Raw genomic sequence first — 27,602 nt, forward strand, 5'->3', positions numbered from 1 at the left:
TAACTCTTGATTTATTTATTTTTCCTTTTCAAATGTTTCAAAACTATGTTACTCAGACTTTGAAACATACAAATGTTACCCTATGTTCTCTTTAGACAGAAGATTGGGATGCAGAACCTTAACATAAAAGACTGAGATTAAAACATATGAAAGAAAATATTTGACAGAAATGCTGTAACACTCAGCCTAGGCTGGTATATAACTGATAGAACATACGGGAGAGAAGTCTGAGAAATGTAACATCTTATAAGATCTTTTTACATTTTATTATGTGTGTGTATGCGTGTGTTTGCCATATATGTGGAGGTGAGAGGATAGCTAGGGGCAGTTGGTTCTTCCCACCATGTGGGTGAGTTCCAGGGGTCCAGCTCAGTCAGGTCCTGTGCCTTAGCAACAGGCACTCCTCCCTACTATCTGTTGTAGGCCTCCCTTTGAGTTTCTGATCTTTCTCTTCGGTTTGATCTGCTTCCTCCTTTGCAAATGTATTCATTCTTAGTAAACTGTTTTTGCATCTATTGCTATCCAGGTGCCTCTGTCCAAGCTTTGTTCTATAGCACAGGAACATGGAAGTCCTACGGGTGCTCAAGGACCTGATTTTCCACCCATGTTAATCTAATAGGTGCTTGCTTGTCTATATTCCCATTGGGTAGCTGAACCTTGAAGTCCTCTAGTTAGGAAGTTCACTGACAAAATGAGTCATTTTAACTTTCCCTATTGAAATTCTCTTTTGTGAGGTACAGTTCATTCCTTTAGCTATTCTAGCAGTTTCTCATTCATCTTTATGCAGTCTTGTATGTTTTTAATACTTTGCATTTTGTCTCTGACTTGTAATTTAGTTATATTTGAATGACTTCTATCAGAGTTCAGCAAACTAGTGGTTACATTGAGCTCCAGAGTAGATTTAATACCTCTAAAAGTGTTGTTAAAATATTTATAAAGACTGGATGTGACTCATAAATATTTGTTACTATTTTTTCACAAAATGTTTATTAATTCCTTGTTTATATAATCCTAGTTGAAATTTGTTGAGACTTATTTTATGTTGTATTACACACACCACCTTAAACTGCTTTATGACCAGTGAGATAGATGGCCTAGCAGGTAAAGGCTGCCAAGCCTACTGATCTGAATTCAGCTCCCAGGATTCGTAAGAGAGAAGAAAACTGCCTCCCACAAGTTGCCCTCTGATCTTGTTCCATGTGCCATGGAAGGTTTACGCCTGTAAACACCAACATGCACGCGCGCGCGCACACACACACACACACACAATGTACACATATGCATGCATGCTCGCATGCACAATGTAATTAAAAAAATTAAGACTTATGTACATTGGAGTTTTTGACAAGGTAGCACTGTCTTGTGAATCTTGGTAGGTGATGTCTTTGACCTGCACTTTGATGCTAGATTTGCCACTTCTTTCTGGAGGTCTGTTTTAGTTCATTTTTAGTTTTTAGTTGTTATTATGTTTTTTAAAACATGCACAGGAACTAAGAACTTGTACATATTAGCTTGCTTTTATTACAGTTTAGAATCTTTTATTTGTTTTATGTCCCTTCGATCATTTGCTTTAAAGTCTGTTTTGTCTGATGTGATATATTTTCTACAGTTCCTAGCACTTTTGGTTCTTATTTGCTGGGAGATTTTATTCAATACTTAAGAAACTAACATTTGTAGCAAGTGCTCTTGGAGCCTTTTTTTTTCTTGTGTAGATCAGTCCGTTGAGTTTGATTACCTGTGTCATTTCTAAACAGATAAATTTCATTGTGTTTTGTTTCAGTTTCGAGTTTCTTATTTCTATGGATCACTGACTGAGTTATAAATGGCTCTACCTCGGCTCACAGGAGCCTTGCGCTCCTTTTCAAATGTCACCAAGCAAGATAATTACAATGAAGAAGTAGCTGACTTGAAGGTAAATGTTTTTAGGTGAAAACTATTAAAAACAAAGGGTATGGGTGAATATTTGACATTTCTTCTTTTTAGTTGTATGTTTTTAAAGTAGAAGTTTGATCTTGTTTCCTCAGTCTTGAGAAGGAGATTGAGGATATCGATATTTTCACAAGACTGGACATGTTAAGTACCTGTGACTGTTACCCAAGGGAATATCCAGTATAGGCCTTCATGCTTTCTCTTCTTCAGGTCTCGGCCACGGCTCATTATGTGAATTAGTTTACGTTTGAGTCAGCTGGGCACATTTTTAGGTTTCCTGTTAAATTCTTCATACATGAATAGGAACACTGTCTATACCTTAACATTAGACGTATAAATATTATTTTCTAGCTCTGTAGTTAGTCCTATAGTTGACTTGTTCATATAATTGGTAATAGTACATTTATGGCTTAAAGAAGTCAATTGTAAGGCCTTTTTTATAGTCGCATCTTCAGAAATACATACTGGTAATAAAAGAATTCTAGATTCTTGTAACTGTAGCTTAACTGACTGATAATGACTATGATGTGGACTAATTTCCTTACATGACTCAGTTTTATAATAACATAATGTCAAGTTATGTTCACTTTAAATATAGTTAGTTTCTACTTGCACAGTATGTTTAGTTAGCACTTTGAGCTTAATGGAAAGAATGCCAGTCACTTCTTTAAATTGATTCAATGACTTTGATTTCTGAGCAACAAAGTAGGGTGTTTGGTTTTACAATGAATTTCTTGTATAAACTGGCTTATATAAGAAAGTTTTATAAAATATATAGAAATATAAATGTCATACTATAAACAGTAAGAGTATGTTATACCAAGGTTTATTGAAAATTCTACATTAAATATTTACAAGTGAAACTCTTGAGAATAGTCCTTAACCTATGACTTTAATTTGTATAGAATAACACAAAATACCGTCGGCTAGCTGGCCTTGACAACAAAAATTTTATGTTCCCTAAAACTGGAACTTAAAAGTTCAGGATCAAGGCAAAGTTGCTTTCTCTGGAATCTTCTCTCTGCTGCTTGTTGTAACTAGCATCCTTCCCACTGTATTCTTCCAGGGACATTCCTCTGTGTAAGGCTATCCCTGCTACCCTTGAGCGTCCTTGTTTGTTTGTTTGTGGTTGTTTTTGTTTGTTTGTTTCTAGTTGTTGTTGTTTTTATGAGCCCAATCAAATGGGATCCTTAATGACTTTCTGAGGTAGCAGAGGTTAGGATTTCAATGTGATAATTGAGGAGAGGTGGTTTAGCTCATAATATATAGATTTTGGTTATTTTTCAAATGAAAGGAGTTTAGTTATTTTAATCTTTAAGTACCTATATTTCTTTCTGAATATGATTACAATATATATACTGTTTCAAAAGGTAAATGAGCAAAAGTTGTAGTCATATGCATGCACATATACACACACAGTGTATCATTACATTGAGTATAAATGATATATTGGCTTCTAGTAGGAAAACTTAACTGTTTGGCAGCATGGTCAAGCTTTATAGGTTCATAGTGTATGTGTTATATGTGGGAAGATAGGCAGTGTATGAAGAAACTGACCTCTTTTTTTTTTTTTAAGAAAAATTTAAAGCAGTTCCTTTTAGTTGTTGACTGTATGGTAGAGTGAAAATATGATTTACTGGTGGACTAAAACTACATAGAAACAGTCTTTATACAGTGTAATAGTTACTCTCTTCACCTAGAGATTGACTCAGAAAGCAAAGATTATCAATCAGTCTTTTGGTAGATTTCCTTCTAATGATGGAGAATTGTATCAGACCTATATTTCTCAATAATAAATGTAAGATTATAATTTATAGCGTAATTAATATTAATATCTTATATTCTGTTTTTATCTTCCTGGGGCTTTGCAAATTCTGAACCAATGATACTATGGAATGTTTTACAGTTTAAAAGGATAAAAATTAAATGTCCTTTGCCCCAATGTCATTTCAGTTTTTATTGTAGACTTTTAAATACACTTTGCCTCATGAAGAAGGAAAATGGCATGCATAATAAGCTTTATTGTAATGCGACTTTTTAATCACAGGAAATGTTCACCATATACCAAAGTAGGGATGAAAGTAAATGAATGATTGTGTCTGTGTAAGTCTTTTTATGGCCAGTCTATCTCAGATGGACCTTTTTCTTTTCTTTTCTCAACCCTGATTGCCTGACCTCATTTTAAATTAGAAAACTAAAGCAGGAAAGTAATGAATACTGAGCATTGTCAGTATAAGCAAGAGTAACATTTCAGTTCCATGTCTGACTCACCACTTCATTTTGTTAGATTGTTTCATGACTTTTATCTATGGATCAAAGCCAGGGATCTGACATGAAATTTTTATTTTATTCATTTTATGCATGTGAATTCATTCACTCTCTTCAGACATACCAGAAGAGGGCATCAGATCCCATTACAGATGGTTTTGAGCCACCATGTGATTAATGGGAATTGAACTCAGGACCTTCTGGAAAAGCAGTCAGTGCTCTTAACTGCTGAGCTATCTCTTCAATCCAGTAGTCAATTCTTGAGAAGGAAAATATTTATTGTTTCAAGAAAAGAATGTATATAGAAAAGAGTCTGTGTTTGACCTTTAATTCCAGGGTCATATTCTGAAAACAGTATTATTTAAATGCGTCAAACTGATTAATCAGGGGCATTAGTAATCTTTAAATGCCTCTTGTCAAAATGTATTTTTATGAACATTATAAATTGTGTTAAAAAAAAAGCAGTTAGAAAAAGGAAGACAATGTAAGGGTTGTTTATATGTTAGCTTTGGAATGTTGAATACTTTGCTATATTGATATTTTATAATTAAAACATTGTTTATTTTAAAACTTTTTTTCTTCCTATAAAGTCACATTTAAATTAAGTTCCTTTTGAGAATAATTAGTGTCTGAGTAGACAACTTTAAATTCTGGGTAGTGCAAAATTGATTTTGTAATACAAATTATACGTGATGGATTGGAGAAAAACTTTAAATAATGAGAATTTTTCTATATTATGCTTTCTTTTTCAGTTGAAGCGATCTAAACTTCATGAACAAGTTTTAGATTTTGGCCTTACATGGAAGAAGATAGTGAAATTTTTGAATGAAAAGCTAGAGAAGAATAAAATGCAAAATATAAATGAAGACTTAAAAGACATACTACAAGCTGCAAAACAAATCGGTATAGTCTTTAAAAGAAAAAACAAAATGGTTCTATAAGAGGTTCCTTCCTTGTAAGCTATGTATTAATAGTATATGATAAAAGGCTACAGTTTCCTGGTAAATATTTACAAGTATATAAGATGCTCTTATCTGTTAATGAATTTAGGATAGTGTGGCAGGGGTAGAAGTAAATAACCAACTATATACAATTAATAATGCCAGGGAACATTGAGAGTTGAGTTTCTCAGCAGGAGGCCAGCAAGTGTACAAGAGAATGGTGGACATAACTCAGCGCAGCAAAACTGGGTTTGTGTGAGGCTGCGAGGAGAGAGGACAGTGTGAGGACATTTATGATAGCATTTAACAAAGCCACAATGGATTTTAAGAATATTGAAAAAAATAATAGTAAACATAGAAAATGACTTGATTTAGTCCCCTGCCTTTATTATCTTCATTCATAAAATATTGATTCTATTTTTTTTAGTTCCTTTGTAATAATACTTCAGAATACTTACTGAAAGCACAAATGAAAATTTGGGTTTACTAAGTACCACAAGGAAATTTTTTATTACATTGAAAAAATAAAATATGTTTGGACTATTTGCCTAGTTATCACTGTTCACAAGTCAAATAAACAAAAAGTTCAGGCAGCAAATAGGATTTGTACAGTAGAGATAGAAACTAGACTGTAGGAGTCAAGAATGGCATGCAGATGGGCCAAAAGAATCTGTACTTCACCAGTTGTCTCTCTCTAAGTGCTGTCTTCCTCAGGACAGAATAAAGCATATGACTTTAAGAGGACAGTATTAGTCATGACTTAGTGAGCTTGCCTTTCTAAATTTATAACCATGGCATTCTTTGGGTTTTGATATTTGTGTGCATCTTACTTTTAGTAAAATTAAGAAAAGTGTTAATCAGCTCTAGAGATTAGTTGAGGAACATACCCAGATTCCCACATGTAACATGCTGTAACCACCATGCAACATGCTGACACACATGTAAACATTTATACACTTACTGTGTACTTATGCTTCCTTTTAAAGCAGAAATACTGATCAGAAGGCAGGTTAGGCAGCAGTGACTTCTGAAGTGTCTTTCGATGGATCCATTATGGTTGTACATTATTAAGAAAGTAAGATTTTACTATTAAAATCAAGGAATCAAGCCCTGGGGTGGGAACAGTTTATAAGGAGATAACTTAGAAAAGGAACTAGAAAAATTTAAAAGGGACCGGAAAAATACATACTTAGACTATAAAGCCTTCTTCTTATGGTAACAATATATCCGGTTGGCTTCTGGAAGAATTTATAAAAAATTAGCTGTTTTGAAATTGTGGATTTTAAAACAGTTGAAAGAGTTTTATACAAATCATAAAATGGCCAGTAAAGTACTTTAGGACAAACATCTATTGAGAAAATTATAAATAAAAAGAGTACAAGACCAAGGATCTGGAAGCACAAATAACCTCAGAAAAGAATGCTCTTGGCTTTTGGCTTGACTTCTGAAGTGTCTTTGGATGGATCCATTATGATTATGGTTTATTTCTCTAGCAGTGACTGTCCATTTCCAAATTGGAGCCTGGGTAGAAAAGAGGAAGTCGAACAGAGTTCTGACAGATTCGGAGAACTAAGATGACAAAAACGAGTTAGTGGACAAAGGAGAAATACAGAATTTGGATATTTGGCTAGTAAAAAAAATTAACCTTGTAATTAAAAATATTAAGAAAGAAATCTATATGCCTTAATAGTTATCCCTAGGAGTTATCATGTAGTTTCACTTAAGATCATATGAGAGTACTGCTGCAGAAGACAGGAGGGTAAGCGCATGTAATCATGTAATCTATAATGCCTGCTTAACTCTTAAATCAAAAACAGATTACCAAGACATTTCTGGGTTATTTGAAAAGCCTTGATTATGGGCCAGTCATGATTAGGTAATGGTCTTAGGTCTTATATTTGATATACCCATTAAAATAGTCTTATATTTGATATGTGCATAAATGGGAATTTCCAAATTCTGGTATGCATTAATAGTAAAAAGGAAGATTTCATTGAATATAATATTAAATGACTGAGAAAATATCGAAGATGTAGATATGTGATCGGAAGAAAGTGTAAGTTCATGTGAGTGTATAAAACAATTTTGGATTAACTGGAGAAATAGTAAGATTTTTGATAAAGTAACAGCTTTATATATTAATAAATATTCAATACATAGCATTTTATGAATATTTAACAGCTATTTTTGATACACATTCTTAGTAAACTAGGAAGACAAAGAAACTGATAAAGGGCATCAATAAGAAAAGATGGAGCAAAAATATACGGTGTGGTACAGTGTCATTAGCTTCTGAGAATGGTGGTTTCTGGAAGCTAGGAATGGTAGGGAAAAGTGGACACAGAGGCTGGCTACTTGGTACACAGTACTGCTAGGTAGAAGTAAGTTTTAATGTTCTAAGCACAATAGTATGATTAATGTTGCACTACTGTATTTAATAAAGAGTTAGGAGAAAATATTCATAATCTGCAACAGAATGTTAATTATTATAATTTAATTATTCACATGTATGTACATTAGAATATTATTCTATACATAGATATAATTACTATATGCCACTTAAGGTAAGAAAGACTCTTTGCAATATGGCATTTCCCAGGATGATCCAGCACCTCTTCTGTTTCTCTGAAAATCCTTACTAATATAATTTAGGAAAGAAGAAAAAAAAGGTGTAAATATTAAGGGTCATAACTATATCTGGAGAAATTAGTTTAGCCAGATCAAGTTAAAAATTGTACTTGCTAGAAACAAGTTCTCTTTATCTTTAAGTAATTTTTAATAAAGTTCTATATAAAGATTAATATGGTTTAATTTAGGTTACATTTACAAAACATCAAAATTTACAAAAGTTGAGCTTCGTGATTTCCTCATGGAAAGCTCTGAAATACTAATGTGAGATTAAAGAAGGCTGAAGTGTTGAAGTGTTACCTTAAGGATTAGAACTTAACTGTTTATAATGATACTATTCTTACCCAAATCGATTTACTGTTGTATTCATGTGTTTTTGGAAATGGATTTAAAAAAAAAAAGCTACCATAAAAGCCCAAAGACAAAAAGCAGATCCATCAATCAATAAACAGGAAAAACTTTACTAGATATTAAATTTACTAGATATAGATTTACTAGATATTAAATATAAATAAATATATTAAACATAAATAAAATTTGAAATAATGCACATTTTAGCTATTGCTCAAAGAGCAGACATGTACAACAAAAGGATAGAATGTAGTCTAGAGACTAACCTGATACTCAGACACTTGATTTGTGATGGCATAGACAGGGCTGTAGACAAGTTAAAATGCAGAATCATAAGGTGATGATTGGAACGTTGCACTCTTCATTAAAAATGAAATGTGTGGAATGAGTGTGGGGAATAGAACTTCAAGATACATTGTCAAAATCATTTTTATCCATACTCAGTAAGAACTCTTACATATCAGTAAGACGGATAGATCTTGTACAAAAATGACTTGAGACCCTTCGACAAGGAAATCAGTAAAAAAGATAGATTATGTAGAAAAATGACCTTACACAAGCATTTTCTATATTAATCAGATGTCCAGTAAAGGTGAAAACAAATGTTCATCCTCATTGAGAAATATTATTTGATGGCTCCTCAGTATAGCTGAAATTGGGAGGATTGAACTCACAATTCTTGGTCAGGACGAGGAATTTCCTGTGTTACTGCTACAGTTGGAACTGGTACAACTATTTGAATCGGTTGAGCAGTATTTATAGTATTAAACCAATGAAAATTTAAGTATGAAGTAATACAATTAAAAATGGTTGTATGTGTATACTGAAATGTTATGTGTATTCATGACAGCATCATTTGTGATAGCCCGGAAGTGCAAACAGTTCGCTATTAAATTATAGCATAGATGTGCTGTGTATTTAAATTATCTTTTAACAGCAGCTTCAGCTGTAGGTAACATTGTAAACGAGTGTTGCAATATTAAAAAAAAAAACAGTCACACACACACACAGAAAACAAAGAATGATCTAATGTGAAATGAGAATTGGTCTTTGAAGTCAATATTGCTCTGGTCCCTTCCTTCCTCCCAAGTGTGTTCTAGTTCAGGGTTACTTTTTCCCTGTGAGCAACTTTTAGGGTAGTAACTTGTTACTGAAAAAGGAAGTCACCGGAACTGTGAATGAAGTGGGTATCTAAGGAACTGCAGTAATGTTCTATTTCTGGGGCTGGCTAGCCAGATTAAATAAACCTGTCCACTCTGTGACAACATTTTGAGTTGTACATATAATCTCTATATATTCCTAGTAAATTAAATAAAAGTAAAAATTACTATCTCCCCCTCAAGATAGAATTTCACCATCTCACAGTATAACCTAGGCTGAGCATTGAACTCAAAGTGCTTCAGCTTGCTTAGTGTGGGGCATTACAGGGATGCATCAGCACTCCTAACTTTGTTTATAGTCTCTGTATTTATAGTATTATGCTTACCTGGTTTTCTGTTTCATGCTTTCATGAATTATTTTCATGGAGTTTGAGTTTAATTGAGATGATCAGTTACTGTGTAGGTTTAAATGCGAGAAGTTCCCCTAAGCAAGGCGGGAAAGAAGTCATAGAGAAGCAGACTTTGGACAGGGCAGGGTAGATTGTGTTTTGAGTATTTCAAAGTAAAATGTTATGTGTGTTTCTATTTCATGATAACAGCTAAATAATTAAGAGATGTAAGGGGCCTTTGTAACATTTTCAGATATATAAGTGGGAAATTTAGATTACTTAAAATTACTTGAAATTACTAGGAAAGTTGATGGTTTGCACATTTTAAAAAGAAAACATAGTTACTAAATTTAAAAAATCAGGTACCTAATCACTGTTTTTGAAAACATATTTATACCAAATTGCCTGGCTTGCTGATTTTTAAAATAAAAATGGAGCTATTTTAAGTAAACAATGAAGGATTATAATTTTTTCACATGTTAAGACAAGTATTAGAGGTAAAACTATGATTTGAAGTTTAAACATAACAAAGCAAAAGAAATTTAACTGCATTGAATATTTCATTGTTAATATAAGTATAATTTATTTATTTCACTAAACAATAAAGCTGTACCTTACTAGAGAGCGGATTTATATGTTGACTACTTTTAACTTTAATGCTTATTATTTAAGGGCACAAGTCTTTATACTTTAAATTTTAAATTAAAAATTTCTACTATTGAAGAATTTCTTAACTAGGAAAGGGTATTAAAAAGTGAATTTATAAAATTACCTGATTTAAACATTCTTCATTCAAATGAAAATACAGATGTATGTTTTGCTGAGGATGATTTATAGCATCACTCGTGTTTTGACTTTAAATTTTTCTATTTTTTATAGTAATAATTGACTAGTTGTTTTACTTTATATAGTAAAGTTGTATGCAATATTAGGAAAGCACCAGCTAGCAAGCTCAGTTCTCCTGTTCTCTGCCAGGTAATTAATAGTGATTCAGAGAAAGACTGTTATAGTTTCACTTTTCTTAAGCATGTTGGGATGTGCTGCAGTTTACTGTATTTCGCATCTCATTTTTCCTGTTATAATTGTTAGGTAGGTGAGGGCCAATGTTTATTAATATAGCATTCCTGTAATCTTGTAAATACTTCTTTAAACTTATTGCATTTGTCATATACAGGGTGCAGGGAGATGGTTTCCTAGTTTACAGATTTCATTATATAGTGGATGGAAAATTGAATATCAGGTAATTTAAATGAGAATTGCCTCCAAAGGCTCATATATTTGAATATTTTGTTACCAGGGAGTGAAACTATTTAGGAAAGACTAGGAGTTGTGACAATTTTAGACGATGTGTGACCGTGGAAGGAGTAGACTTAGGTTTCAAAAAGCCTACACGTTTCTGTCTCTTTTTGTGCTTGCTGCCTTTGGATTCGGATGTAAAGCTCTTAGCTACTAGCGTGCTGGAGCTACTGCTCTAGCACGATGCCTACTTGCTTTCCTCCCGTGGTGATCATGGACTAACCCTCTGAAATAGTAAGCAAGCTTCCAGCTACGTGTTTTCTTCTGTGTTGCCTTGGTCATGGCGTTCCTTCACACCAGTAGAATAGCAGCTAAGCTAGAATCTAAATGGTTCTATTTCTAGACTAGCTGTGCTTTTTTTTTTCTCTCAGGTGCCTAACAGCTTTCCCTGGACCTCAGTGCGTCCAGAACATTGGGATGCATGTGGGTGTGGGATACATTCTTGTGTACGCTAAGAAAGCCAGGCAGTATGACTTAACTCCTCATTGGCTTGGAAAAGTTAATTGCTCCAGGATGCAGTAGTCTTTCTTCTCACCTAACCCCCCTGCTACTTGTTAAAGTTCTCAAATTTTGGAACTTCTAGAGTAGCTCTCTGTGATTCCTAATACTGTGTGATATTAAAGCATGTGTTTCGGAAGGTAGTCCTGGACATCTGGCTGAGTGGGTTACATAGGAAAATAGTCATTAGCCAGTGGTATTCACCTTTGTGAAACACCACGACCCAGCTAAAGTTTATAAAGTTTTAAAGTAATTGCTAATTTTGAAAGTTTGTAGACATATGTCAGTTGTACTAGACATTTTGGAATAAATTGCTTTTGATCTGTGTAGATTTTTCTGAGTATATAATTATTTTCTCTGTTGAAAGCTGACTGATGGATTTTTCTCCTGCTTAACATACATATTAATCGTACTTTTATGATAAGTATGGTGGTTTGATAAGAATAGCCTCTATAGACTTATAGATTTGAAGAGTTGGACCCCATGGAGTGGCACTATTGAAAAGATTAGGAGGTATGTTCTTGTTGGAGGAAGTATGTTCCTGAGGGTGGGCTCAGAGGTTTCAAAAGCTCATGGCGAAGCCAGTCTCTCTCTCTGTCTGCTGATCAGGATTTAACTCTCAACTACTGCACTAACACCTAGCTGCATGCGGCCATGCTTCTTACTACGATGAACTAAACATCTGAAACTGAAAGAGCCCCTATCTAAATGCTTTCTTTTATAAGAGGTGCCATACTATCCCTTGACAGCAATAGGACAGTGACTAAGACAGTGCACTAATTCTCCATGTTATATATACCAAGATTCTGCCATAACTTTACCACTAACTTACCTACTATTGGAAAGTTAAGTTACTTCCACTTTTAGTAATATAACAAGTTTTGTCCAAATTTTCTAGAGTGATTTATTTTTTTCAGTAATATTTATTTAATAAATAAGAATTAGAAACACATGTACTTTTTAGGAGTTTACATGGAATCTAGTACAGTGGGGAAAATGTTTGGGAAATAAGAGTTGCTGTGAATCTTAATGACTTATTTTTGTTGTTGTGTCTTATACATTTTCATGGTGGTGTTTTCATTTTAGTATGTGCATGAAGGAGATAATGTTTTAGGACAAAATAAGATTACTTAATGAGGAAATTTTATTGTAGTAGTTTATTTTATAAAGAAATGTATGCTCTTGTATGTTGGATGTAGCTATGAATTCCATTAAAAATTTTAAACATTTGTTTTATGTGTATGAGTGCTGTGTGTATCTGTATGTCTGTACACCATGTGGATGTAGTAACCATGGTGACTGGAAGAAGGTGTGATGAATCCCTTGGAAGTAGAGTTACAGATATTGTGAGCTCCCATGTGGGTGCTGGGAATCAAAACCAGGTCTTCTACAAGAGCAGCCATTACTCCTAATTGCTGAGCCATCTTTCCAGTCTCATAAATTCCAGGGTTTTTGTTGTTGTTCAGAGTTTAGTACTAAACTTGTTAAGTTATTTGTAGAACTATCCAAAGACCAAATGTTTAAGCAGTGCCTTTAGTTGAAGAAAAACATATGTAGAGAACTTGTTAGTTTATAAGCACTGTGTAATTTACTAAAAAATTTAGTCATGCTTTCTCAATGTTCTGAAAATTATACTGTAGACACCATTCTTGAAAAGTATTGGGATTGGCATGGTAAAGTTGCTTATTCACACACAACTCACATGCTATTTGCATTCTAAATTCATAAATTGAGGTCTGGTGATCTAGTTTAGGAATAACTAGTTTGTTGTCTATGTGGAATGGAATTAGTTTAACTCAGTTCTGTTTTGAACTATCTACTGGGGCAAGAAGTCAGAAAATACTGAATTGAGCACAATATGCTACTCTTGGAAGATGTAGCTAAGATCTGGAATTGAAAAATGAATGGGATTGGAGCAGTTAGGACTCCAGGGAATGATAAGTGAGAATGTGGAAATAGACAAAATAGGCTTTTTGCTTTGTTTTGTTTTCTTTCTTTTTAAATCTTACCTTTGGAAATGTTATTTTAGTAAAGTCATGCTATCTATGCAGGCTGGTTTTGAACTCCTGGCATCAGGTGATCCTCTTAAACATCAGCTTTAAGTAGTTGGCTATATGGGCTCAGTGGTGGTAGAGCCTATTCCTAAATATTAAGACATCCAGTTTTGGTAAGACTAGAAAATGTGAAGTAGATAGTGGGGCTGGAAGAAAACATCAAACAAATAACAAAAGATGAGGGATGGCCCTGCCCTTGTAGTAATTTAGGTCTAGCTATGTAAACTGTTCAATAATTTTGAGGGATGATTATAGACCTATTTTTAGGATGAAACTAATGTTCTTATATTGGCAAGTTTGTTATTAATGTTTAGATAGGACATACTGATGTTGAGAACTCTTAAAAAATTAAATTCTTTTTCTTTTTACTTTTATAAAAATACCCTGCTGTAAGAATATTTGTGACATTTTTTGGAATTCAATAGTTTTCTCTTTTTATGTAAGATGATTGAATATGGAAAGTTTATGCTTTCTGGTCATTTACTATTTTGAAGTTTTCCTTCTGTTTCTTTTTTTTCTTTTTTAAATAGATTTATTTATTTATTTATTTATTTATTTATTTATTTATTTATTTATTATATGTAAGTACACTGTAGCTGTCTTCAGACACTCCAGAAGAGGGAGTCAGATCTTGTTATGGATGGTTGTGCGCCACCATGTGGTTGCTGGGATTTGAACTCCGTACCTTTGGAAGAACAGTCAGGTGCTCTTACCCACGGAGCCATCTCACCAGCCCTTCCTTCTATTTCTTTAACATAGCATTTTTCTTTCACATTTTATAATACAGTGAATTAGATTTATTTGAACACACACATAAGCACACATCTTGGTGGTATGAAATGTTTTTGAATGAGAGCTGTATAAGTTTATATACAACTTTTTTGTCATGTAGGTCTATTATACAAATTATAAAGAAAGCTATGAGTGTGTGAGGTCACCTGACTTTCATGCCTGTAATTCTGAAAATCTTACCATAGTTTATCAACTTAATTTTAAAATGTTAAGTAAGTTTTAATAGATAGTTCATTTCTAAAAAGGGGCAAGAATTTTTATTAGAAGCTTCTGTCCTTAATACAGGTTAATGGTTGGGTGAACTAAAATGTTCATGGTTGATTGAACATAGTTCTTTGGGAGTGGATTTCTTTGGCCCAAAGTTGATTTATCTCAAAACCAAATTGAAGAATCAATATAAAACAAAAAAATGTAAAAGAATTTTTTAAGTGGCAATTTGGATGATGATTCAATTGAGCTAATTCTGTATTTTTTTTTTTTTTTGTCTTTGAATAGTTGGAACGGATAATGGGAGAGAAGCAATTGAGAGTGGGGCTGCATTTCTCTTTATGACATTTCACATGACGGACTCTGTTGGTTACATGGAGACAAAGGCTATCAGACAGACGTTTGGTCCCTTTCCATCGTCATCTGCTACTTCAGCTTGTAATGCCACTAATCGAATTATTTCTCATTTTAGTCAAGATGATCTCACTGCTTTTGTCCAGATGGCAGAAAACCCATGTAACGATAGAGTGGTTTTTGGCAAAAACTTAGCATTTTCTTTTGACATGTATGATCTGGACCACTTTGATGAATTACCAATAAATGGTGAATCCCAGAAAACTATAAGCTTAGACTACAAGAAGTTCCTGAATGAACAGTTCCAGGAACCCTACACTCCTGAGCTCAAGCCTGTGGAGAAAACAAATGGCTCCCTATTGTGGTGTGAAGTTGAGAAGTACTTAAACGCAACGTTAAAGGAAATGACTGAAGCAGCAAGAGTTGAAGATCTTTGCTGTACTCTATATGACATGCTTGCTTCTGCTAAAAGCGGCGATGAACTTCAGGACGAGGTACCGTTGAAGTTTCTCAACTTCTATGTAAACGTGAACTACCTTAGCGAATAGCTCTTTAAAAATTAAAGTCTTCTTACTGTATTGGGAGTGAACCTGGAACCTGGTATATGCTAAGTAGATGTCTTAGCACTGCTCAGCCCAGAATAACGTTTTAGACACAATAGTCAACATGGGATGTTCACCTTCTTCGCTGTCACTGATAGTGAGCTCTCTAGCCCAGGAGAGGAGGCACATGGACTTTCCAGTGCGTTCTTACAGGAAAACAGTGCACCGAGTAGTGGAGTGGGCACTCCTACTTAAAGGGTTGTAATTAGTACTTTACTTTGAGCAATACTTAGATTTAAGTGACAAATTATGTGGTTGCTTTAGGAATAACTGCTTATACTGTTAATACATTTTGTATTTCTATGCATTGAATGACAAAATGTCCTCTAGAGTATTAGAAATTTTATTTATATGTTAGCTGACTTTTAGAAAAGTTTTGGGGCTGGAAAGATGGCTCAGCAGTTAAGAGCACTGACTGTTCTTCCAGAGGTCCTGAGTTCAGTTCCCAGCAACCTCATGGTGGTTCACAACCATCTATAATGGAATCCGATGCCCACTTCTGGTATGTCTGAAGACAGTGAGAGTGTACTCACATAAAAAATAAATTAATTAATTAAAAGAGAAAAAAGAAAAAAGAAAAGTTTTGATCAATTTCCATTTGAAACAATACGTATTGAGAATCAAATTAATCTGAAATAATTGTCTAACTAGAATTTTTCCAAAATAATTTAACAATTTTATTTTTTGAAATTAAAATATGATTACATTATTTCCCTTTTTGCTCTCTTTTCTCCAACATGTCTCACTTACCCACACTTAATGCTTTCTCACAAATTTATGACCTCTTTAATTATTTTTGCGCGCACACACACATGCCCAAACATGTAAATATTCAAACGCAAACTGCTCAATTCATGTATTACTTGTATGTATATTATTTCATTGGCTAACCATTTGGGGGAACATTCAGCATTCCTTAGTTGCATGTAGTTCTTTCTCTAGGATTGAGACCCCAAAAGACTTTGCAACACTTTCATAGTAGTATGTCATCCATGTTTAGAGCTCTTTTAGGCAGCCATGTTTTACCTAGACTTCCTGAGTGTAGCGTCTCAGACATTTCTAGGAGAAATAATTTCACAGCAAAGTCCTGTTTCTCTGGCTTTTATACTCTTCCTGCCCTTTCTTCCACATTGATCTGTGAGCCATAGCTGTAGGCTCAGGAATTGTGTTATAGGTCTGTCAGTTGGGACTGTGAGCCTTTTATCACTTGTACTCTGAATTTTAATCGGTTGTGGTTTTTCTGTAGTGCTCTCCCACTGTTGCAAAGAGAAATCACTTTAATAAAGGGTGAGAACTGCAAGTATCTGTGGATATAGGGGTACATATTTAGAGGACCCTGTTTGCCAAAAGATTAGGGATATGATATACTATTTTAAAAAGAGAAGACACTTTGAAATCAGATATTTCCACCCTTCCACTCACTGTTTGTGAGAGTGAATCTCTATGAAGCTTAGTTTTCTTGCTCTGCTTTTCAAAGGGGTACTACTAGAATGATAAAGCATTGATAACAATCATTAACTGTAATCCCGTGTGTAAAATGTTATAGCATATGGAAAACACTCAGATGGTAGATATCATTATTAGGCTTGGTGGTGGTATTATTATTATTTTATTATTATTATTATTTTGTTAGAAACACTGAGTTTTAAAATCATATAAATGATACAGAGAAACTTTTAAAATTAAGAATTAATTTTAGTAGAGAATTAGTGTTAGCAGTTTTGACGTAAAGGATCATATTTTACCTCTGTGGGCAGTCTTATAGTCCATGGGTATTTTTACTTGTCTTAATTTATATCGGATATGTTATATATTATGACTTCAATATTTTCAAATATTATACAGATAATATTGGTTTAAAATTTATGATAAAAAAATGCTTTTACTGATTTTTTAGCCTAGCACTGTGCCTGTAATGAAACTTAGAAGCCTTGAACACAGTTCGGTTTTTGTTCTCTTTTTTTTCTTTCTTTCTTTCTTTTTTTTTTTGAAGTCATCATTGAAGGGAGGATACCATCCAGTTTCAAAGAATGTTCCTTAATCTGCTTCATTGCAAAGTCCAACTTGTGCATCCAAGCATTCTCAGCCTCTTATGCTATTCTGTGTAGATACAGTGTTAGTGGAGACAAAAGAATGAAGACAGACTAGCAACATAACTGAGTGCTTGCTACTGACAGCCTGACAGTACTCACAGCCTGAGTTCAATTTCAGGAATCCGCATGTCGGAAGGGATCCATGCATCTGAGCATGCAATTCATGTGCACTTTTTTGATTTCTTTGTATGTTCTTGTAATTAATCCTCCCTCCTATGCATATCTAGTAAAGGTTTTTTTTTTTGTATGTTTGTTTGTTTTTCTTTATATGAACTGTCTCATTACTCTCTATGATGATTTCCTTTGCTGGGTAGAGCTTTTTTTTTTTTATTGTGTCTATGTTATTTTCTTTTTAAATTTACTTAATCTTTGATAATTTTATACACACACACACACACACACACACTTTGATCATATATTCTCCCCATTACCCTCTTCTGTCTCCCCCTCTAGGTGAAACTCCTTTATCTTCTCAACAAGTCTTCTACTTTCATGTCTTCTTGTGTGTGTGCTCCACTGCATTTTAGTAGGCTTGCTTTCAGGAAGAATATGAATGATACGCTACAAGGGCAATTTACCAGAGACTTTAATTACTGCAGATTAGGACTACCACTCATTCAGAAACCATTAACTGTATAGCTACCCAAGATGGGGTTGGAACATTAATGAGCCTATTCTTGTCCTTAGTGGAATGCTGATGGTCCAGTCTTGTGCAGCTAACCACTACTGCTTTGAGTTTTTAGGTGCAAAACCGAGGTCATATCTAGAACATAGTATTTCCTCCCATCACATGATTCCTACGTTCTTCTGTCCCCTTTTAGGTGATATTCCTTAAGCCCTGGAGGCGGTGTTATCAAAGTTCCAGAATAAACTGAGCATTCAACAGTTACTTACTCTCACTACCTAGAGCAGTTACGAGTTTTTGCATTTTTATTTATTTTTTTAATATTTTTATTTTAAAAAAATTGTATTTTATGAGTGTTATGCCTACTTTTGTGAATGTGTGCTAAGTGCATGCCCAGTGCCCATGGAGACCAAAGAGGGTATCAGATCCTCTGGAACCAGAGTTAACAACCTTGTGGATGCTTGGAACCTATTCTTGGGCTTTTGTAAGAGCAACAAGTTCTCTTAACTATGAGCTTTTAAAGTTTTTTCTTGAAGTGGTGGAGTGTTTATTTTTGGTTTTGGGTATTGAATTCAGATATTTCCACTATTTACTTTTATTTCTCACATAAGCCAGTGAAGAAGGCAGTTAAAAGGGTAATCGTATATAGCAAAGTTAATTTTTATTTATATTTTTTATATAGTGGTCCTGGTGATTAAATCTAAGTCCTTTCACGTGATTAGTGAAGCTCTTTATCACTATGCTTTGTCCCGAGCCCTTGCTTTTCTGAAACAGGATTGCACTAGATAGTATTGGCTGACTCTGAACTACTCATGATCATCTTGCTGCCTCCCCCGGAGTGCTGGGACTGCATGTAACATGCCTAGCCTTTGAATAATCATGTTGTCTACTATTGTAGAAACTTATTGGAACTATAGAGGCATATTTTTACGTGTCACTTAATAATAGAAGAAGCTACTTTTGTACTGAAGACATTTTTTGTTCCTTAATGCATGCTTTTCTAGCTTTGAATATAGATAGGCTAGTGACTAACTGACCCTTGACTGAGTAGTTTTTCTTTTCAGGCTATTGTCATTATAATTACAAAAGTTTTTAAGATTGTCTAACTTATTGGAATTAATTATTTTAAAAATTATTAAAACTGAAACTGCCCCCTATATTGAAGTTAGTATAAAGGATCAGCAGTAACAGTGAAGCTGTCATGTTTTAAATGACTGCTCTGTATGAACTTCGGCCAGGCTATCTCTCCTGACATAACCACTTTTCTCATAGTCTTTCCTGTTTTATGTGTAAAGATAGAAACAAACTGTAAAAGTATCTTTTATTCGCCAGATAGAATTGTTGTCTCTGAGACTTACTGCTAAATAAGCTGTTTCTGTCTGAACTCTGGCTGGCTAGCTCAACTCAGCTCTTCAGCCTCACTCCAGACTGACTGATTCAAACTGGCTTCTCTCAGCTTCTCATTGAATTGCTTTGCTGCTTGGAAAACTCTTCCTCCAAACTCCATGAACTGAACTGCTCCAAACTGAACGTCTCTCATTTCACTGCTCTCTGAAGTCAGTTCTTTTTCCTATGCCATTCTTGTAAGGGTTGGGCATATCCTATCTCAGACTCATTCTTTAAAATCTTCCTAATCACTTTGTTTCTCAATTAGAGAGCACTTTCAAACATGGAAGCTTCTTTCTACAGACTAACCTGGAGGACATGACTATATCCCAGCCACAGGTATTAAAGGTGTGTCATTCTACCGAGAGCACACAGACCTAGAAGGTTTTTGGATATGATCCCTTGTCAAGCCGCCATGCTGTTGGATGAAAATTTATGTAAAACAAACAACTAAAAAAATGGAGCTCCAATTCACAATTTAGGTTCAAGTCACAAAACAAGACAATGTTAGCAATTCTGGGACTTTTCCCCCATTGTAGACCTTCCATTGCTCTAGTATGCTATCAATTAGAAAACATACATATGTACATACATACATATATACATACATTTATTTATTTGTGAGTATGTATGTGTATGTATGCACATAGCTGTGTGTCTGCATCTATGCTAGAAGAGGTTGTAGAGCGCCCTACTTTTTAATATTCTATCTTTTTGAGGCAGCCTCTCTCCATGGACCTAGGGCTTCTGTTTCTTTGTTTGTTTGTTGTTTGAAGCCCATAACCCCCAGAGCTCTGTCTTATGTTTTGTTTCCCATGGAGGTAGGAATACCATACTATACCAGGCTTGTTATATGGGCTTTGTTTGTAAGCTGAAGTATAGTCTTTGTGATTGCAGTCTTGTGCTCTTAACCAGTGAGCTATCTCTTCAACTTTCATGATATTTTTAGGAGAAGAGCATGAGTTGAGGAGTTGAAGACTGTAAAGCCAGGTAATCTTCATGTTAGGCAAATTACCAAGACCTTGTGAATATTTCAGAATATTTGTAATATTGTGAGCATTTGTGGTATTATATCATCTGGCACAATGCTTCCCAAAATGTTAGCGCTATAATGTTTGAACATAATAGAATTTTAGCTGTATTCCTTACCAAATTATAAAATAAATTTATATCTGTGCCTTCAGATGAGTACTAAAGAGCTGGTTGAAATATTGAGAAATGTCAAGTGACATCTGACAGGCTAGCATGGTCTGTGTCTGTTGGAGTATACATAGTAGTATTAGTCCAACATTAAGTGCTATTTGCAGCACAATTAATGCCAGTGTAAATATTGGTGGAGTTACTGTGTAATTAGTTCCTAGGAAACAGTGAGGTTTGAATTTATTCACGGTTTTGGCTTGCGTTTGTACAGATGCCACTTTCTGTAGCATTTGTAACCTGACATTTGCTGTTAGCCTTATGTATTGCAGCTATGCAGATGGTATTTCTTGACCCATAGTATGTTCATTTCCTAATCTATCTCTGTGGATTTTTCCTGATCCCAGGAAGTGAGAATTATTTGGTTAGATTATCTTCTGAGTGAAAACTATGATTTCTTTTCTTTATTTATTTGTATCACACATGATTCCAGTGTCTTTGAACTTTTTATGATAGTAATTAGCATGGTTTAATGTAGTAGTCTAAACTTTATGTTCTAAAACCCCATTTCTATTCTCTAAAGGTGCCAGGAATACACACTGCTATTCTTTGATCTGTACTACTATTGTTATTTGTTTTATTCAAAATTAAAAGAAAAAATTAATGTTTTAATTTATTTTCTGCATGTTTGCCAAATAATACTAAATTTATTATATTAAACATTACTTCATAAGAAGTACTGTTGATAATAGCTGGAGAGATTATTCAGTGGTAAGAGCACTTGAGATGTATTTTAGCATTAGGACCTATGTTCAGATTCCTAGGACCTACATAAGAGATGAGCACGGCCCCGGGGACCTGTAACCTGCTGCTAGAACGTGGGCATGGGCAGAGGAATTAATTGGACTTAATTAATTCCAGGTTTAGTGAAAGACTGTTTCAGAGGAGTAAAGGAGAAAGTGACAGATCAGGTGTTATGTGACAGGACTTTCTCTGGGAGACTCAACTACGTGCATACACGTCTAGTTTCCACATATGGGGAGTCCACAGCAAGCCAAAATAAGGACACCAAAGTCCAGTTTAGTGAGCCAGTGAGTTTTATTGGCGTTACCTATAGGAATGTGGGTAATGGGTTACTACTTACAGGAGCAGAAATGAGTCAAAGACAGTTGAATCACCAAAGCCCACCCCAGCACTGGTGACTGCTCACAAAAGCTGGAAACTTGGAGCACACTGTACAGTATATAGGCAGCTTAACAGGTTTGAGAGGATACTTTCCAAGTGACTCAGTTGGTCTAAATCTCTTCCAGGCAGTGCTGCAAGTCTCAGAGTTAGTTACCTTTGCAGTCTGACTTGTCTGAGAGTGTCCCTCAGCTGGCCTTAACTGATTATTCTGAGAGGGAGGGACGTATTGAATTTGGTCAGTTTCAGGAACTTTATGATGTTTTTTGAGTTTATCTTTTGTCTTAAAGATCTATGCAATATGGAATAAACGTTTCAGTTGCAAGGAAACTACTACAGGACAGCAAGACATTGACATCCTCCCATGGCCTCCTTATATTGAATGCATATTTTTCATATATCATTGCCACCACTACCACCACTATACACACCCACACATGTCCACTGTACTATGTATAGTATGAAGTATGGTACTGTATTGTAGTTTTGTAAGTTATGTCAGTCTGATTCTCACCAGATTCTCATATGTTCTTCTGAATATAAGCTATTGTGAACTATTACCTTATTAACATTGTAAAATTATAATCCTTTTATAATAATAAGATAAATTGTATCTCTTCAGATGTAAATGTAGAAATATATATAGTATTCAATTTGATACTTTAAATTTATTAATTTTTTTTTACTATGTGAGATGAATTCTTAAAGTTTTCAAAATAAAAGGCAATCTAACAAAGTTTCAAAGTTTATCAATCCAAAACCATTGTGTTGCCTGAAGTTTCGGTGTGTTTGTGTGTGTGCGCGCGCACACACATGTGTGCACACACATGAAAGTATGTCTGTATTTTAAAGGGAAAATGAACCAGAAAATTAAATCTGATAGAATGAAAGTTGTTCAGACTTACTTGGAAGAGCACATGGAATACCAGCTTGTAAGCAGGTATTAAACTTAAAATGTTGTAAGCATTTAGATAAGTATTAAAGACAGTAGACAGTTTTGTTCAGTTATCTGTGTTTACTCTTATGATTGTAAATATCTTTTGGGATAAAGTTAGCCTATTTCCTTTCTACAAATCAGGAAACTGCCATATATGTATTAAAATGTAAACTAAACTTCAAATCATATAGGTTTTACCTACTTTAAATTTACTAATTGCCAAAGTTGGTTATCTATTACTATGATATGACACTATGACCAAGGTAACTTAAAAAGTGTTTAATTTGGCTGTAGAGTTCCTGGTTAAAGTCCATGGTGATAAGCAAGGACAAGGTGACAGAAACAGCTGAGAGATCACATCTTGATACACCAGAAAGAAACAGACGGGGTGGGGGAAGCTAACTGGGAATGGTGCCAGTCTTTTGAAACCCCAAAGCCCTCTTCCAATGACACACCTCCTTCAGAAGGCCACACCTCCTAATCATTCCCTAACTAGTGAGTATTCACTTATATGAGCCTATGGGAGCTATTCTCAGCCAAACAACCACCCTGCCCATCTCATTATCTCTAGTACATGGCAATAAAGCCTGTTCACATTTCAAGTTGTTTTAATTAAATTTGAAAAATGACTTTGGCTTTAGGTTTGCTAAATTGTTATGTTATAAATACCTATAAATAGTGGCCATTAATTATTATGAAAATATAATTTATATAATTCTCTGCAGGCAGCAATAATTTGCATTGCACTTTTCTCCTTTGAGATAAACAAATACTGTCCTAATTTTCATGATCATTTTTATATTCATTGTGACTTTATTTTAGTGTATGCCACAAACCAAATGAGGATTAATATATAAAATTATACATACCTATGTTTTTTAATTATTCAGTATTTAATTCTACATGAACCATACATAGATTCAGAGTTTTTTTCAGAGTTGCTTGTGTTTTTAACATTTTCTTATCTCTTCTTTTTATTATTATTATTAGTGTTTTGGGGTTTCTATTGTTGTGATAAAATCCCATGTCCAAAGCAACTTGAGGAATCCATTTATTTCAGCTTACAACTTTCAGGTCTCTGTCCATCACTGAGAGTACTCAGGGCAGGAACCTAGAGGCAGGAATTGAAGCAGAAGCCATGGAGGAGTGCTGCTTACTGGCCTGCTCAGTCTAGTTTCTTACACAACCCAGAACCTCCTGCACAGAGATGGCATCACTTTATGGTCTGGGCCTTCCCACAACAATTAGAAATTAAGAGGCTTGCCTATAGGCCATTATAGGAAAGGAGTTTCTCAATTGTGGTTCTCTCTTCTCAGATAAATATAGCTTGTGTCAAGTTCACACATATACACACACAAAGCAACCCAACAAACAAACAAAAAACAAAACAAAATCAGGGCAGTCACATTATATATCACATACGCAAATTGAAAATTGCTTATTACCTCAAAGAAAAACTTAAATAATTTTGGCTTGTACACTATGCTTACTGTAATTTTAACACATGCTATTTATTACTTTAATGTGTAGAACATTTTTAAGCTTTAAAATACACATCTGTATAATTAAAATAGAAGTTGATGAGTTTTCTTTAATTTGTGAGAATCAGAATTCTTCTCTTTTTTCTCAAATTATTTATGCTATAAAAAGTTGTTTTTAGATCTTTATATGTTGCTTAGTGTACTAGCCTCAGTAGAGAATTTATAATTTATCTACTTTTAAAATCTTACATTGGAACTTTATACAAGAAACTTGTGAAGCTTTCTTCTATTTTCAGAAAAGTTTCATTAAGAAAGGTATTTTCTCCAAGAACATTTATGCTACTGTGGCCTCTGTAGTTATATCAGAGGTCAGGATTCCGTATCATTTCAGAGTCTCCTGTGCTTACTGGCTTATTCAGACATTCTGTTTCATTGTTAAATTCGGTTTGACAACTGTATGTTTCCATATCAATAGCTACTTGGTCCCAATATTTAATCCTTTTGCTACAAAATAATTCATTGTTGTTTCTATCTCTCTCAGTAGCCTTTAGTCATTTTATTCCTAATCTCTACTTTTCTTCTCATATTTTATTTAATGTATATGAGTACACTGTATCTGCCTTCAGACATACCAGAAGAGGGCATTGGATCCCATTACAGATGGTCGTGAGCCAGCATGTGGTTGCTGGGAATTGAACTCAGGACCTCTGTAAAAGCAGTCAGTGCTCTTAACCACTGACCCATCTCTCCAGTCCTCTTCTCATATTTTAAAAAAAAAAATGTTTATTTGATTTAAGAAATCAGCTTTTGGTAGTGTTGCTTTTTATTATGACTTTTTGATGTATGGTTTAGTTTTTATTAATAAATCATGCATTTGTTTTTACTAGTGAGGCCTCTGAGACTATTCCATTCTTTAGTTAAAAAAGTTGAAATAATCATGAAGGTCTTATTATATCCACTTTTTAGTTGTATTTGCTTTACAGTGGAAGTGAGCTTTGTACTTGTATATTTTAGCTGTTGATGTCTGGCTTGGTGATGGCATGTCTACAGTTATCACTCCTTAAAGCAGGGGGATTGTTAATTTGATCCTAGCCTGGGCTACAAGTTTAAATAAATTAAGTGTCTCAAGATCAACTAAATAAATGATTAAATAAGTTGCACAAAGACTATGCCTCCTAGTATAGATGAGGCCCTGGTTTCAGTTAAAAAACCAAAACTGTTTGCAAGTACTCATTCCTGTATCTTTCATAATTGATTATAATAATTGGTACAGGTTTCAAACATACTGAAATATAAGTGACATAAATATTTATTTTATATGAAATTGTATCAATGAAACAATAAATACTTGTGAATAATTAGGGAAAGGGTAGAAATGGATGAGTATGAGTTATATATTTAAGGAGATAAAGTTAGGTGTATGATAATGGTGAATCACATGCTGTGATAATTATTTGTTGTTCAGACTCATAAGGTATATCACACAGAGTGAATCATAATCTAAACCACTGACTGTTATAAACAGATTGAGTAGGACTCTGTAGTTTAAACATATTTGATGAGTGTTACAGTACTCTGCCATAGTCTAAAAATATCTTACATGTCAATGCTTTTTACATTAATGAAAATATTTTTTCTGAATTCGCTGTCTAACGTGGTATCTATTAGTCACACGTGACAAGAGGGTTAAGGATTTTTCCTTAAAATTATATTTAATAGCTAACAGATTAATGAGATGACAGTCCTATCTAAACTTTGCAAATAAGATTGAAAAATTCCTATTGATTAACATAATTGATGAAATTAAGAGTTGACTAAAAATTACATATTAGGGATATCATCCTGAGTGAGGTAACACAATCACAAAAGAACTCACACAATATGTACTCACTGTTAAGTGGATAGTAGTCCAGAAACTTAGAATACCCAAGATATAAGATACAATTTGCGAAACACATGAAACTCAAGAAGAACGAAGACCAAAGTGTGGACACTTTGCCCCTTCTTAGAATTGGGAACAAAACACCCATGGAAGGAGTTACAGAGACAAAGTTTGGAGCTGAGACGAAAGGATGGACCATGTAGAGACTGCCATACCCTGCGATCCATCCCATAATCAGCTTCCAACGCTGACACCATTGCACACCCTAGCAAGATTTTGCTGAAAGGACCCAGATGTAGCTGTCTCTTGTGAGACTATGCCTGGGTCTAGCAAACACAGAAGTGGATGCTCACAGTCAGCTATTGGATGGATCACAGGGCCCCCAATGGAGGAGCTAGAGAAAGTACCCAAGGAGCTAAAGGGGTCTGTAGCCCTATAGGTGGAACAACAATATGAACTAAGCAGTACCCTGGAGCTCGTGTCTCTAGCTGCATATGTATCAGAAGATGGCCTAGTCAGCCATCAGTGGAAAGAGAGGCCCGTTGGTCGTGCAAACTTTATATGCCCCAGTACAGGGGAACGCCAGGGCCAAGAAGTGGGAGTGGGTGGGTAGGGAAGGGGGGGGGTTGGGGGACTTTTGGGATAGCATTGGAAATGTAAATGAAAATACATAATTAAAATAAAATTTTAAAAATTACATATTATAATTTTAATAGGTTATCCTAAATATTGATTTATCTTCACACAGTGGGCACATACTTTTGTTTTTTGTTTGTTTTAGAAGTCGGGCCTCACTTTATATAGCCCAGCTCCTCCTTGAACTCATAGCAGTTCTCCTGTTTCAGTCTCCCAAGTGTTAGGATACAAGTGGGACCCATTACTCTTGGCTTATTTAGTTCTTTATTATTTATCCTGTCGTTTTTCCTCTGGCTCTGCCAGCTACAGATTTCTTAAGGACATGCATATAATAATGTGAAGGTTACATTCAATATTGGTGGCAGATGCTTTTCTTGTGGATATCTTTGCCTAATTTAGAAAACTTCTAAAATCTAAAATCGGGTAATATTATAAAATTGAGCTTAGTTATGGAGTATTTTTGCTTCAAAATTTGGAGTTCTGTGCTTACAAATTTTTATATAATGTACCTGACAGTAGACTTATCCCAATAAAATTATGGGTAAAATGAAAACTAATAGCTTTTATTTGGTTGCTCATTTATTCTCATCCACCACTAAGAGTGTATTGTCTTTGTTCTTGTGTGGTGGGGGGTCTGCTGTTTCTGTGAACGTGTCTGTTAGTTACTTCACTCATTGCTGTGACAAAACACTGGAGAAGAAACAACTTAAGCGAGGGAGGCTTTGTCCTGGCCTGCAGTCCCTGGATCATGGGAGAGAAATCATGGCATGTGGGAAGACCAGGCTGCTACATCTCTAGTCAGGAAAGCAGGGGGTGAACCAGAATGTGTATTTA

The 27,602-nt window shown here is 34.6% G+C and overlaps 1 protein-coding gene across 3 annotated transcripts in view; it reads left to right on the forward strand.

Moving 5' to 3' along the window:
• Ascc3 (activating signal cointegrator 1 complex subunit 3) overlaps positions 1 to 27,602 on the forward strand; it is a 258,540-nt gene that overhangs the window by 10,308 nt on the left and 220,630 nt on the right. For 2 of the 3 annotated variants that reach the window (XM_030245389.1, NM_198007.2), the window contains exons 2-4: positions 1,781 to 1,912; positions 4,950 to 5,100; positions 14,742 to 15,301. Coding sequence is in view for 2 of the 3 variants with exons in the window: in NM_198007.2 (NP_932124.2) it covers positions 1,823 to 1,912; positions 4,950 to 5,100; positions 14,742 to 15,301 (801 nt within the window). In the remaining variant the exon portion in view is untranslated. The remainder of the gene's footprint in view (positions 1 to 1,780; positions 1,913 to 4,949; positions 5,101 to 14,741; positions 15,302 to 27,602) is intronic. The other variant, XM_030245388.1, reaches the window with a different exon arrangement.

Source organism: Mus musculus, chromosome 10 (assembly GCF_000001635.26).
Source record: "Mus musculus strain C57BL/6J chromosome 10, GRCm38.p6 C57BL/6J".
NCBI classification, from domain to species: domain Eukaryota; kingdom Metazoa; phylum Chordata; class Mammalia; order Rodentia; family Muridae; genus Mus; species Mus musculus.